General features: G+C 46.6%; 1 protein-coding gene across 2 annotated transcripts in view; it reads right to left on the minus strand.

Moving 5' to 3' along the window:
* DBF4 (DBF4-CDC7 kinase regulatory subunit) overlaps positions 1–14,933 on the minus strand; it is a 52,540-nt gene that overhangs the window by 11,524 nt on the left and 26,083 nt on the right. For both annotated transcript variants that reach the window (XM_006119478.5, XM_075922425.2), the window contains 3 exons: positions 14,888–14,930; positions 11,709–11,840; positions 7,162–7,276 (listed from right to left, as the gene is read on the minus strand). In XM_006119478.5, the coding sequence (XP_006119540.3) occupies positions 7,162–7,276; positions 11,709–11,840; positions 14,888–14,930 (290 nt within the window). The remainder of the gene's footprint in view (positions 1–7,161; positions 7,277–11,708; positions 11,841–14,887; positions 14,931–14,933) is intronic.

Here is a 14,933-nt window from a genome sequence, read left to right on the forward strand (position 1 = left end):
TATTATCTCCTGGGAAATACATTCGTGGTCGTGACAGATCATGAACCACTTCAATGGTTGCACAAAATTAAGGACACAAGTGCCAGGATAATGAAGTAGTACCTTACCCGACAGCCATATTCATTCATGATACAACACTGTGCAGGGACGGAAAATGCTAATGCGGATGCTTTGTCCCGTGCAGGTGAGGATCAAGAATCCAGCCCTGAGCGACAGGAGCTGGAGTTAAGGGGTGTGTGTGTGTAGTAGGGTGGAGTGGCCACCCACTGACCCTGAGGAGGAAGTGCCCCTCTCTGAGTCAGGTCGGGCTCACCTGGAGGGCTCACCTGGGAGGAAGTCGAGGGCAGGCCCAGGGATATAAAAGGACTTCCTGCAAGGCCAGTGGGGGCCCTGCCAGAGAAAGACAGAGGCACTCTCTCCCCAGCCAGCAGGGAGCCAGAAACCTCTGCCTCTGACAGCTGTGTAGCCAAAAGCCTCCCCACCCTGGCCGGCGGAGGAGCCAGAGCTAGTGGAGTTGGCCCTCTCTGGGAGGATTACCACGTGGCCCGGATCCTGGCTGACCTGGCAGCTGATTACCAGCTGCTATTAGGGCTCTGGGCCAGGGCGCGGCGGTGAAGGGAGGGCCAGCGCCTCCCCGCACCTCTTGATTGGGTGGCAGTCTCCTCTCCGGCAGCGTGCAGCCGCAGGCAAAGGGCCTTAACCTTTCCTGAGTAAGGAGACAGACTATGTACCTGGGTGTCCTGACTGTGACCTGGTTGGTTTGTCCTGGGAGAAGCCCTCCCCTGCCCTAGGCTACTGACAGTTAACTGTTGCAGCCCCTGCCTTGTGTTAGGGCTGGGCTACTCATTGTCTGTATATAAACTGTTTGCTTATTGCAGCCCCTGCCTTGTGTTAGGGCTGGGCTACAGACTGCTAACTGTTACAGCCCCTGCCTCATGTTAGGACTAGGCTACTGGTTGTTTGCCTAGACTGCTTGACTGTTGCAGCCTCTGCCCTAGATTAGAGCGGGCTACCGACTGCTTAGGGGCTTGTAGTGGGTTGGAGTGGCCACCCACTGACCCTGAGGGGAGCCCCCTTCATTCCCTGAGGAGCACCCCAACAGGTTAAACTGCCATATGACCTAGAATTTTGAGGCATTCACACACTGTGGTAGGTGGAGATTCATGGGCTGCAGCTATTAGGTCTTGTAGGGCCTCAAATCTGTGTCTGGGTTGTGTTGCTGTGGCTATGGTAGTGTTGAAGTGAGTTCCTATAAACTCTAGCATTTGTGTAGGGCTGAGTGGATCTTTGGCAGTTTATGTGAAACCAGAGGACAAGCACCAGATAGATGGCTTTGTTGATTGTTCACTGGGTTTCCTGAAATGACATGCCTTTTATGAGGCTATTGTCGAGGTATGGGAATATTATTATTTCCTGACAGCGAAGGTGTGCAGTTACTATGGCCAGACTCTTTGAAAAAACTCTCGGAGCTGTCGAAAGGCCAAATGGGAGGACCGGTATTGATAGTGTTGACTGCTGACTATAAAGTGTAAAAACCACCTGTGTGGTAATACACATCTTGCAGGTCGAGAGACGAGAGCCAACCCCCATAATCCAATGAAAGTATAATTGTTGCTAGCATCATATAACTGTTGCTAGCTAGAACCTTCTGTTTATTATATACTTGTTGAGTTTTCTGAGGTCTAAAATGGACCTCCAGCCACTATTTTTGTTCTGTGTTAGGAAATACTTCAAGTAGAGGCCCCTTCCCTGGCAAGCTGCTGGCACTACTGCTCCTATTTGTAGGAGGTGCTTGGACCTTGTGCTGGAGCAGGACTTTGTGAAGAGGTCCCTGAAGAGGGACGGGGAGGGGATTGGTAGGGGGAATGGAAATTAACGGGGTGGAGTAGCCTTCTCTGATGAACTCTAGTACCCATTGGTCTGATATTACTTGAGTCCATTGATGGAGAAAGGACCTCAGATCAGAGTGTCAAATTTAGACTAATTAACTAGTAGATGGGATTTCCATTGACTATTCAGTTAGTCTATAAGGGCGCTTCTGCCTTTCAACTGTATGTAGCAAGAGCTCTGCTGGGCTCTTGCTACAGTTCAAAAGTAGAAGCCCCGCAGGGAGCGTGGGGCAAGCGGGGGACCTTTCTGGCCCCCCGTTCCCTGCAGCACCTCAGCTTTTGAAATGTACAAGTGCCCCCATTAGCCCCACGTTCCCTGCAGAGCTTCTGCTTTTAAAATGTATAAGAGCCCTGCTGCGACTCCTGCACATTTCAAAAGCAGAATCGAAGCAGAAGCAGTGCAAGTGGAGACTGCTTCAGTCCCCGCTTGTGCTATTTCTGCTGTGCCTCTACCTCCCCTGACCCCCATGGAGACAGTGCAGCTTTTAAGTTGGCTCCCCCCAGCACTGGCTCCAACCCCCCTCCCCCCACGATGCCTCTCTCTGATAGAATCAGAAAGGCAGGCGAAGCGACTAGTTGCATCACTAGTTGACTATCCGATTAGCTTCTCTCTGCTCTCAACCAAACTTTCAAATTTGTTGTTTGGAGGATGAAGGTTAAGTTGTTGTGGTCTGTTGCTGATGCTGAGGTCTGCTTCTCTGCTGCCTGTGTTTCTTCCTGAAGTTGTAGCAGGGTGGCTGTCTGTACGACTCTCTTGGTCTGGAATAGTTATATCTGAGCCTCTTATTTGGCGGTGTAGACATGCCTAAAGTCTGTAATGTGGTCCAGGAGTCCTTCACAGAATGTAAGACTTCATCAGTCGTGACTGTGAATAGATTGGTCTTATCAAATGGGAGGCCCTTCACCTTTGGTTGCAGCTCTCTCGGTATGCCCGATGCTTGAAGGCTCTGTGCATGACGATGGCTGTTGCGGTGGTACGAGCTGCAGTGTCAGCCATGTCCATTGAGGATTGTAGAGTGGTGCAGACAATAGTGCGTCCCTCCTGAATAATACTATGAAGCTGTGGTCTTTTATGCTCTGGAAGGAACTGTGAAAGCTCTTGCAACTTGGCACAGTTAGTATAATAAGAGTCAGCAAGCATGGCAGAGTAGTTAGCCACTCTCAGCTGAAGCGTTGCTGACGAATATACCTTTCTGCCCAGGATGTCCAGGTGCTTAAGGTCCTTATCCTGGGGAGTTGATCTCATGTTAGTTTACTTCATTTTGTGATGGACTGAGTCGACTACAAGGGAGTTAAGTGGTCAGTGTAAAAACAAAAAATCCAGCCCTTTGTCAGGGGCAAAAAATATTTGTGGTTATCCCTTTTGTTGGTGGGCGTGATGGATGCTGGAGTCTACCAGATATTAACAGCAGGATCCATGATGGCTTCATCCATCAGGAGTGCAATCCTGGATGAGGTAGGAAGCTGCAGGATATGTACGAGTCTGTACTGCTTCTCTTGCACCTCCTGCAGATCGCATTCTTGTGCCACAGCCACCCTCTTAAACAGGTCCTGAAACTGTTTAGAGTTGTCTGTTGGGGGTGGAGTGGTGGGAATGTTGGACTCATCTGATGATGAAGAGGAATTGTGGAGTGGGGAATCTTTCCTCTCCTTTGGAGAGAGTCCTCCTGTGGTGACTGTGGGTGTTTCTGGGTAGGCGGAGGAGAGTGAGGTCTTTCGTCTGGTGTGTAAAAAGCAGTGCAGTGGGTCCTGTGGGATGATCAACTGTCCCAAGGATACCACTGGCCAGAATAAGGAGGTGGTGGGTACAGCCAATGGTGAGAATGCCAGTGAGGTGGTGGGAGGAGGATGTGATGACCTTATGGAGTGAGGCTCCCACAGTGAATGTCACTGAGTAGGGCTGGCTGCTGTGTGCTTCACTAAGAAAAAATGATAGAGCTGGTGACCTAGGTGAGTGTATGGAACACACTGCCAAAGCTGGTGAGGGCAGTGCTGAAGAAGCATGGGCTGCTACTAATGGGGTTTGTGCGACGGTGCCAAGCCGGGGTGTGTCTTGGGTGATGCCAATGGTGGCATCGGAGTTGATGCCCACGGCAGAGGCAGTACAGGTTCTCTTCCGTGATGTATCCAGTGCCGTCTTGTGCACCAACTTGTGATGTTTAGTCATCGTAGTGGAAGGTGGTGCTGACAATTTGTACTTGGGCTCGGATTGAGCTTGGTTGGGCGGCCCCGAGTGCTTAGGTGGTGCCATGCCTGAGGTGCTAGGCCTGTTGCCCATGCTCTCCCTTGATAAGCTCGGTGCTGGAGGCAGCAATTTTGCTGGAGAAACCCAGGTATTTGCCTTTGCCTTGTCAGACGAGGTAGAGGGACAACTTTTGTCTATATCTCTTGGTCTGTCTGCATCTTTGGAGCAGGGAGGCGAGTCGTTCCACGCAGGCTGGAGAGACTTCTCGTAAAGATAATTCTTCAATCTATTAGCGTGGTCTTGGTGAGCTCTTGCAGTCAGGTTGGAGCAGTGCAATCATTTTTGCGGTGTGCCTCGTCAAGGCACTTCATGTAGGACAAATGGCCATCCAAAGCTGACATGGACTCCCTCCACAAGTCACGGCACTTAAAGCCTGTGGAACCAGGCATGTTGAATAGAAAAACAATGAAGAACTGGGGTTTTGGGTTTTTTTTCAAACTTTATTTTAAAACAAGGAACGGGATGGGAAGGGTTCAAAAACTTAGAAGTGAAGAATAACTGAGGAGATTTATTATTTTTTTGTCATTTCAAATGAGAAAAGGACGTGTTGAGAGGAGCTCTGTCTGCTGCTGAGGACGGTAGAGAAAGCTACGCGCACACCTAATGGACACCAATAAAATGTGGAGGTGTCAGAGCGCGCACAGCATGGCAGGGCACTGCTAGAAAAATCTCCAGTTGCTGGTGCGAGGACACACTAGCACCCAGAGTGGAACATCCATGTGGACATCCCTCAAAGAAGAAGGTCCAGCTTATTTATTTAGCCACATTAACATAGTCCTACTACTTCTGGTGTTTATGTACACACATGGGAGCTGCACCCCCTGCTCACTATGCACGCCCCCTCTCTGTGGCTGCTACACATGACAAGTCCCCCGTCTCTGTGGCAACTATGTGCTTCGAAGCCCCACCCTGCGCCCGTGGCCACTTTGTACACCAATCTCCCCTCTATCTGTGGTCTTATCTACTCCACATTTTCTTTGCTCTGGTCCCCATGTTTAAGAAAGAGAAGCCCATGCATCAAGCGAGTGTATATTGATCCCTCCACCTGGATTTGCTAGGAACAGGCTGGGCTGGGATCAGTGCAGGAGAGAGGAAGGGGCTCTTTCTTATGGGCTTTTACAGCAGGAGATTTCCTGAACAGCCAGGAGCAGGAAGCCAAGGCACTCAGATCCTGGAGACCAAGTCTTCTCTTCCCCCTGATGGGAAATTACCCTCACCCTGTCCTGCTCCACTGTCCTCCATGGTAAAAGGTGCCCCTTCAGTGAGACGCCTCATAGGGCTCAGATCCCTCCCCACGGAAGCCCGCTGGACGAAAGCGCTGTTCCCACCTCCAAGTCCCTACCACCCAGAGGGAGACCCTGGATTGTCAGGAAGGTGCCCTCAAATTCCCTGAGATCCCTCTTCCAACTCCATAGCGCACCCCCCTGGAAGCCCTTCGGGGGTTGGCTTGGACTCCTCCACAGGCCCTGTTACAGGAAGTAGCAGCACTGTCCCGACCTTGTCCCTGGGGAGTGACAGTCCCTTCCCTCCCCCAACAGCTGGATCCACCCTCTCCCAGCCTCCTCCTCAGCTCCCTCTCCCCTCGTCCCCAACCTAGAAGAGCTGCAATGAGTTCATGCTACTCTCCTATACCCACCACTTCCCATCCAGCTGCCTCTGGCTCTCCTCCTACTTCTGGATCCCAGGCCCTACCTCTCTGCAACCCAGACAGGAAGCTGGATGGGAAGCAGCAGGGATGAGGGAGCAGAAAACACCCTACGGGCACTGCTGCCAAGACCTGGGAGCTGGGGCAGGAGGCAGCTGGGCAGTGGGAGCCAGAGTTGGGGCCCGGAGCTGGAGGCCAGCTGGGAGACCATGGTGCGCTCTGAGAAGGGACCAGGAGAACAACCTGGCTAGGCTGGGACCCCCGCCTACTGGAGCCTCTGGGGCCCTTCCCCCAACTCTGCCCAAGCCCAGCCCTGGCTTCGCTCCTGGAGGGGAGGAAATTGGCCAAGCCCCAATGGTGAAGGATTCCTGTCCTGTCTCAACCCATGCACACCGCTTCCCCTTCTCACTCTGCTGACACAATGCTGATTATGTCACTGTCATCCCGCAGGAAAAACCTTGTTTTCTGTTATTTCCATTCCAATTCATCGGATGAAATGGGTTTTACTCATGAAAGCTCATGGTGCTATGTATTTTTGTTACTAGTCACGTTTAAAATTACAGACTAACACGGCTACCCCTCAGACTATTTTAGACCAGTAAAAGTTAACAATCATACAGAATAGCAGCTTTGGAACAAGTATATCTCGGATACTTTTTCTTTTCAACTATTAGTTCTGTAGGCCAGTCTAAATATTAGCATACTAGTATTTGGTGCAAAGTTATTAATTCATTCCCATACTGGATAATAAAGTTGTTTCAAATACTCAATAAGTATAAATGGGCAATTCAAAAGAGCTAAAAGTTGCTAAAAGTTTTATTAACAGTATTTCTGAGATGTCACTATAAGTACAGTAAAACTCCCACTGTCTGGCATCCAGTGGTCTGGCACTCCTGATAGTCTGGCACCAACTGGAACCCGGAAGTGCTCCGGCCAGCCGGACAATTGGAGCTGCTCTGCCCCCAGCTTCCCCAAGTCAGCCGCTGCTGAAACTGACCAGCAGCTGACTTGGGGAAGCTGGGGGCAGAGCAGCTGGGGTGCTGCCGGGTTGGTCCCGCAGCGCCACCTTCTCCCACGCTGCGCAGTTCCTCGTCAATCCCCCACCCCTACCCCACCCCACCCCCTGATAATCCGGCACCCCCTGAGTCCTAAAGGTGCCAGATTATCGGAAGTTTACTGTAATGTTAGCTGCTCTTCATGTAGTCAGCAAGCCAGCACTAAATTCCATTAGAGAGAAGAATTCTGTTTTTATTTTTTTAAAGAACTTCTGAGTATATACTTAAGTCAACTAACATCCATTAGGCAGAAACATATTTTTTGATGTCACTTTTCTAAGCACTGTATAACAGACTGGTTGAGTGTACACTATATTTTACACTTACAGTTTGCAGATCTTCATATTTCTTCATGCAACATTCACAATATCCTTTCTTTTTCTTATCCTTTGGAGGAAGTTGAATTGGGCCTCTCCAGTCTTTGTCACTATTTGTTTTGTTTCTGTTAGAAAAAAAAAGTTGAATGTAAAGCATCAGTTATCTGTCCTTATGAAGTTGGGCCATTAAACTTGCTGATTATAAAATGGTAAAAATATTAAGAAAACAAACATTTTAGAACATCAATCAAATCAGAATGAACAAAAATTCACTTCAGAGTACTGGACTAAGACTCAGGAAACTGGGGTTTTATTCCAGATTCTGGCACTGAACCGCTGGGTAACCTTGAACAATTCATTTTGCTCCCCTATGGCTCAGTTCCTCCATCTGTAGAGTGGGGACAATATTTACCTCCTTTCGTAAAGCATTTTCAGATCTACTGATGAAGAGTGCTAGAAAAGAATTAGATATGAACCAACATGCAGCATAGAACATTAAGCTGATGTAGTTTAGAGACAAATGAAACATATCAGAAGTAGGGATGTAAGAGTTAACTGATTAACTGGTTAGCATGCATACCCGGCTGGGCCAGATAAGCTCCTCACCCAGGGCACAGTGCAGCAGGCCTGGCCAGGCTGGAGCAGCCCCTCTACTTGGGAACCCAGCCCTCCAGGGTTAATTGATTAAAATTTCGTTTAATCAGTTAACTTTTGTAATGGAAATTTACATCCTTAGACAGAAGCACTAGAGTCATTTAGCAATCAGGAGTATACAATTTACAACTGACAGACAGAATCAAGGCAACAATTAGAAAGTGTGACCTGAAATTTTATGTTATTCTATTCTAGAACCACCGCTGTGTAGCTCAGAATTATTGATGCACAAATACTCAAAACATTCCCTACCGTCACAAATCACAACAAATACAGTAACCTAAGTGCCTCACTTTCAATGAACAAAGTACAGAGCAGTGTTTCTCAACCTTTTTTTTTTTTTTATCAAGTACCCCTTTTTCAAAACAAATAAATAAATATAAGTACTCCCAGTAACTACAGTTTTCAGATATACAATTTTTTTTCTACTGTTGCAACACATTTGTTTAAACAACTTAATCTTAGCCAGGCGAGCGATGAAATTTTTGGGTGTAAAAATAACAAAAATAATAAAACGCTGTAAAACTTAAAATAAATTTCAGTTGTGTTGACGTACACCCAGACTTCTCTCGAGTACCCCTAAGGGTACTGGTTGAGAAACACTATTATAAAGCCTTCCTTTTCCAGGCAAACTAATCCATAAACCAGCAAAAACCAGTCCCTGATGCCACTTGTTTCCTACCAGCATTCTGGAGCCCTTCTGGTCAGATTTCAAGCCACTATAAGAGACAGAGGCAGCAGTTATTCTAGTGAATGACCTCCTCCTGCTGAAGGCATCCATAATCAAAATGCTGAACATATCCCTATGTCTGATTTCTGTTGATCAACTACTATTACTGTCTTGCTTTCAAGAAGTCGAAACTGTAAAATGCCCTATGCACATCTTATATTAAACCCCTAAGGGTTCTTTTCAGCAACTGTTCCTCTACTTTCTGAACCCTCAACTGTGGAGTCAGGATCAGTTCTCTACCCCACATTTTTCAATAGCTACATGAACATATTGGGAAGCATGTGTGACAAGAATGCTGCACCAGTAATATCAGTATGCCAATGGTAGCCAGCCCTATATCTTTTACATCAAACGAGCAGTACTATCTGGCTATCTAGCCAAAAATCAGCATCTTTCTATTGATTCAGACTTGGCCAAACTAATCCACACACATGACCTCTAGGGTTGATTACGATAACCCATTATATGAAAGAACAGAGTGACATGCCCTGAAAAAGCTTGTTCTGGTACAAAATGTAGCAATATAATAACATCAAACTATAGCTCCTTCAAGCTGGAAAGGGAGACACATCATTATTTCTAATTTAATATTAGTTAGCATGGGCCAAATAGAATAAGAACTTGTCCACACATTCAGTGGTTCAGCCACATCACTATAGCATTTAGTGAAGATGCTACCTACATCAAGGGGAGAGCCTTTCCCATTGGAGTAGGTACTTCATCTGCCCAGCAGGCAGTAGCTATATTGACTGGAGAAATCCTTACTTTGAAATAATGCTGTCTACAATAGGGACTAGGCTGGTATAATTACACTGTTCAGACATGTGGATTTTCCACACCTCTGAGCAATGCTGTTATAATGACATAAGTTTCTAGTATACATCCAATCAAAATTGAGCAGAAGAGCGTAATTCCAGAGGTTTATAATACTTATCAGAGATACATCCCAATTCCTGAGTGAACAAAAAATGCATAGTTTTCTCTCTTGCTTTTTTTTTTAATCACTTCACCTCTATACTTTTGCTAACCTAGATAGCAAGAGCTCTATCAGAAATCCTTACAATGCTCTGAAAATTTCTGCTATGTGGCATTTGCTTCATTTTTTACAAAACCATATACATAGCAATCAACTCAGCTAGAAGGCAGCAGAACAACTATGACAACATCAACAGAAATCTTCTAGCAGTGTACCCTCAAGAATAGTGTAAAGGACTGGGGCTGTACAGAAGCTATGATTTATTAAGACAATAAACTAGGGGGTGATGGCCCCTGCTCACTACACTCGCCAACTCCTCTCCCTGGTGGTAGGCAGCCCTGGCTCTCCCACCTCGCAGGTGAGGGCCACACCAAGGAGTGGCAGCCCTGACCTGCTTGCTCAGCTCTCTCCCCACAGCTGCTGGGCTCCTCTGGAGCCAGACCAGACCCAGCTCTCTCCCTCTGGCTACCGTGGGTTGGGCCAGGCTGAGACTGGCTCGGCTCTCTCATCCTGGCCACTGGGGTGTTGGGCTGAGGCCGAGACTCTTCCCCCGTCCAGGGAGGATCCGAGGCCACCCCGGCCCCGGCTCTTTTCCCCCTTGTCCAGAGGCTGTCCCTGCTCTTGCCCCTATTATCCCTGCTTTTGCCCCCTTCCCCAGCTCCTTCCCCTCCCACACTGGCTCTGGCTCTATCCTCCTGCCCCTGATGCCGTCCCTTCTCTTGTCTCCACAGCTGCCAGGGAGGAGCCTGGGGCAAGGCTGGTTCAGCTCTCCTCCCAATGTAGGGAGTGTGTGAGGGAGATGGGGTACAGGGAGGAGATGCAGCTCCCACCCCCCCAAGATCACCAGAGGGGGAAGACCTTGGAGAGGGGGAGGCCCCCTGAATCACTGGGAAGGGGAGAGGCTGCACGGGTCTGAACACCGGGGAGGAGAAAAGCCACGCAGGTTCCAGAGCCACACGACTTGCAGCTTCGCACCCCCTCTGAGCACAGGGTAGGGGAGAGGCCACGCGGTCCCTGGGTCGTGTGGCTCGTGGCTTTGCCTCCCCCCGCGGAGCACCAGGGATGGGGCTACTTCAGGGCATCCCCAGACCCTGCACGGAAGCCAAGCACTGTGGAAAGGGGAGGGTGGAGGCAGGACACAGAATGTCATCCTGCAAGAAAAGTGTTTTTTTTTTTAATATATAGAGAGATATAGCTGTCTATTTTGAGGATTTTTGATTATGCTCTTAATTTTACAACAGGTAGCAATAGTGGCAATATTTACATTTCAAACCAAAAGGACAAGGTGAGAAAGTTCTGCGAAACAGAAAAGAATTTTTAGAATGAAGCTGCCACCTCAGCTCACTATCTTTAAAATTCACTGCAGTGAATGCTATAACATCAGTTTTAGAAGTCAATGCGATAAAGCAGTTCCAGGCAACTAAACTACCAGTTGGAAGGCGTTCTGGGTCAGAATCAGAGCCTGATACTTCAGAAAGCGCCCCATTAGACACTTAATTAGCTAAAAATCATACATGTAATGTGCCAAAAGGCATAACTTTGAACAGCAGTGCTCAAAATGCAGACTCAGTGCCAAATACAGCACATGACCACTTAAGTGCAAGGTAAGCACAAAGCTGATCAACTGCATATTCTTATTGCCCGTGTACTCATACAGAAAGTATTCAATGTTCACCTCTCAGGGAAGATACAGCTTCAAGCAATATTAGGATATGGAACATTGAAAATTAAGTTTACATGTAAATTTAGTGAATTCTGCAGCATCATACAGTTTTGGCACCATGAGTTGGGATGATAGTTTTAAACAAATTTAGTTAACCTTCAGCATTTTATTGGCAAGTGACAAGTTAATAAGGTGAACAGCTCTGGAGCCAACATAATTCATTTCTTGCTGTACTTACTGGAGGGCAGCCAAAAGGAGGACAAAGGCAAGGTATCAGCAAGGGAAAGGAGGAAAGAGAAGAAATATCACAGCCTGCACTGACCCACAGCAATACATTTATGATGCCTGCATCTGTACATCCAAAAAAGGACACACAGAAAGAATAAAGAAGGGAAAGACAAAAAATGACAAAATTACTGCTAGATTCACCAAATGAGACATTGGTATTGGTATAGAGACCCATGTAAGCTAATAATAAAGAGGATCCATTTTTTTAAGAGACCAAAAAAGGAATTTCCATTTTTTTCAACAAACCTTTGTTTAGACTGAGTTTGTTTTTGGCCACTAGCAATCTTCTTATCTACATCAAAAGGACTATAAGGTTTTGGAGCAGAATAGTTGAGAACAGGAAAGCTGGAAAATTGCAGATAAAATGGTCTGTAATGGCTGTAACAGAAAAGGAAATAGTTGTATTAGAATAATTAAACCCGAAATTCAGAAAATAAAACATCTATTTAGATCAAATTCAATATACCCTAGCATTCAGAACACTTTCCTCCAAATAGGCAAGATAGAGTGGTGCCAGAAAAGGGATATGTATCCCATCTATGACAGCACTGCAGCTCAGAAACTCCACTGCTTCAAATCCATCCACTACTTCCTGAACATTGAAAAGAGTTCCTGTCCTGTGCTGTGCTGTGAGATATACTTACTGGCCTTGCACTCTTAGGCTACATCTAGACTATATCTCTCTGTCGACAGAGAGATGTAGATTAGGCACATTGAAATTGCTAATGAAGCTTCATTAGCATAAACATGGCCACCACTTTTTCTCAAAATGGAGTTTTTTTTAAAAAAGCGGCAGTCTAGATGTGGATCTGTCGACAATATACCCTTTTTCGACCGATTCTGTATTCCTTAAAAAATGAGGTTTACAGGATGTTGAAAACAGGTTTATTGTCGACAGACCTGCGTCTAGACTGACATTTTTTTTTAAAAAACTCCATTTTGAAAAAAAAGCAGCGGCCATGTTTATGCTAATGAAGCACGGGATATTTAAATCCCTGCTTCATTACAATTTCGATGCTCCTAATCTACATCTCTCTGTTGACAGAGGGATGCAGTCTAGACGTGGCCTTAGGCTACATCTAGACTGCAGAGTTTTATTGGAAAAAGATAGGCAAATTGCAAACTGCAACATACACAGGGCCAAATTTGGAAAAACCTTCTCTTTCGGAACATCCCTTATTCTTCTCGCCAAGAGGAATGCAGGGATGCCGAAAGAACACACCAGCTTTTTCGGAAACTGTTCTGAAAAAGCAGACGCATTCTCTGGATGCAACAGAGCATTGCAGTCTAGACATAACCCATTTCTTTCCAATGTATTGTCATCTAAAGCTAAGTACATGTTTGATTTATATGGTTGCCATTTTGGTTGAATCCCCATCTTGAATTGGCAAAAGGACAACCTGGCCTCCATCTTGATGCCCCTTCTTCAGGCTTTTGGCGCCAAAACAGAGGAAAGGGCGGGAACATGGACAGTAAATCTGCCTAGCAACTGGAAAGCATATATGGAAACGTCTGTCTCTCTGACAGGGTTCTGCGTCTCTGGATGCTGTGCAAGCAGGTCATCCCAGTGTGGCACAGAGACCTTCCTCAGTGAGCCAGCCTTGCTGAGAGCTAGAGCCAGGGGAGATAACATCTTACATTCACACACAAACCACATAGAGAGTGTCCGCATATCACATGCAGGATGGCGTGAGACAGAAGACTGGGGGAAGTCCACTTACCTGTTCCAGAGGTTCCTGGAATCCAGTTCCTGACATTCCTGGATCCTCCCCTGTCATCCCCATGTCTACAGGACATCGTATAGCCCTTCCTTATTGTCTTGTTCCCCTATTGTAAGGGTCTGGGCTCTGAGGCTCATCCCCTATGGTTACGTCTGTGCTAACATCCGAGCCATTATGGTTATATTGCAGAGAGTCCTAGTTTGTTTATTTGTGTTATCTAAAAAATATCTTGTTTTATCTAACCTACCTGTGTCTCAACTACACTAAACCCCAATGATACATGTGGAGGGAGTAGGATCCTGAAGACAGCCCATCTTCTGACCAGTAAAATCATAGATCTAACTGTTCTAGGCTAACAAATGGACCCCACCTGGCCAACTCTGAAACGACCAGCCAGTAATTGATAGCAATATGACTTTGCAAACTTCCAAAGAGAAACTGCCACTTGCTTTTCCCCTAAGAAGCAAGGGGGAAAAATACACCTTACTCCTGCAACTTGAGGTGTCAGAATTCCCCTCATGATCAATAATTTCGTCACAAGGGGGACATTTGGGGGAATGAGAAGCCAAAGTTAAGGACATCTCTCCAGGGCCAAATTAACTCTTCTGAGGGCCTAGGGCTACTAGATTTTATGGGGCCTCACTAGGCTCGGAGTGTTTCTGGGCAGGAGAGGGCACTTACCTGGTGCAGCTCTTGGGATGAAGGTGCACAGATGGCGCCATACCACCCAGCACTTGCAGGCACCTCCCCCTTCTGCTCCCATGAGCTGTGTTTCCTGGCCAATGGGAGTGACGGGGTGGAGCCTGCAGGCCCCTTTACTAACTTCTCTGTGCTGCCACTGCAGCACGCAGAGCTACTTCCTTCTTCCCACCAGGCAGAGCCAACCACTCAGGGGCTTTATCACCGGCTTTCCACTGCTTCTTCCTGCAGCAGGGAGCTAGCACTTGCCCTCCAGCCACATGGCTGAGGGTCAGGAGAGTATGAATACCAGAGGCTGCCTGTCATTCATCATTTTGAACATTTCCTCTTCCTTACAATACTACCAGTTATAGTAATACTCGTCGAAATTCCACAAACAGAGAAGAATTGTGGATCCTCTATTAGCAATGTTTATTAGAATCATGCTGAGAATTGTAGGGTCCAAGGTCCTAACAGAGAGGTGGTAGCGACTGAAAGAAAGACAGGCAGGATTTGGGAAATTTTAAAAATGGTGCAAAAATTACAGAATGGAAAAAGTTGCACTGGGGAAACTTAACACCTAGTTCCCAGAAACCACTAGACAAATTGCTGGTATCCAACAAAATGTCCCATGAAGCTAGATGGTGGCACATGACAATGGGATAAACTCAGTTTACCTGGGATAGGTTATTTTTGATGCTACCACTTGTGGTGAAGATGCACAGTGTTAACACAACAGCTAGTGCACACTCTAGCAATATAAAAAAGTTGGTGAAGAAAATAATGTAACTTCTGTTGATCAAATTTTGTAGTGTAGATGCAGCCTGTCATGAATTATCATCACTAGTTCAGTTAATAAATATGTGTCTCCAATCACAGTTGATTTTACCACAGCAGCCTCTTATCTGAAGTCAGCAAGTACAAGGATCAATAATCCAGTCAGACATCTAGAAAGACTGTCATCTGTTTTCAAATGATTGTTAATAGTATTACAGAGTAAAACAACCATCCAGAAACAATATTTACCAGCTTCTGTCTTCTACTTTCACAAATGGAGTTTTCAGTCGACCTG

The sequence above is a fragment of the Pelodiscus sinensis genome, chromosome 2 (assembly GCF_052426305.1).
Source record: "Pelodiscus sinensis isolate ZL-2025 chromosome 2, ASM5242630v1, whole genome shotgun sequence".
Taxonomy (NCBI): domain Eukaryota; kingdom Metazoa; phylum Chordata; order Testudines; family Trionychidae; genus Pelodiscus; species Pelodiscus sinensis.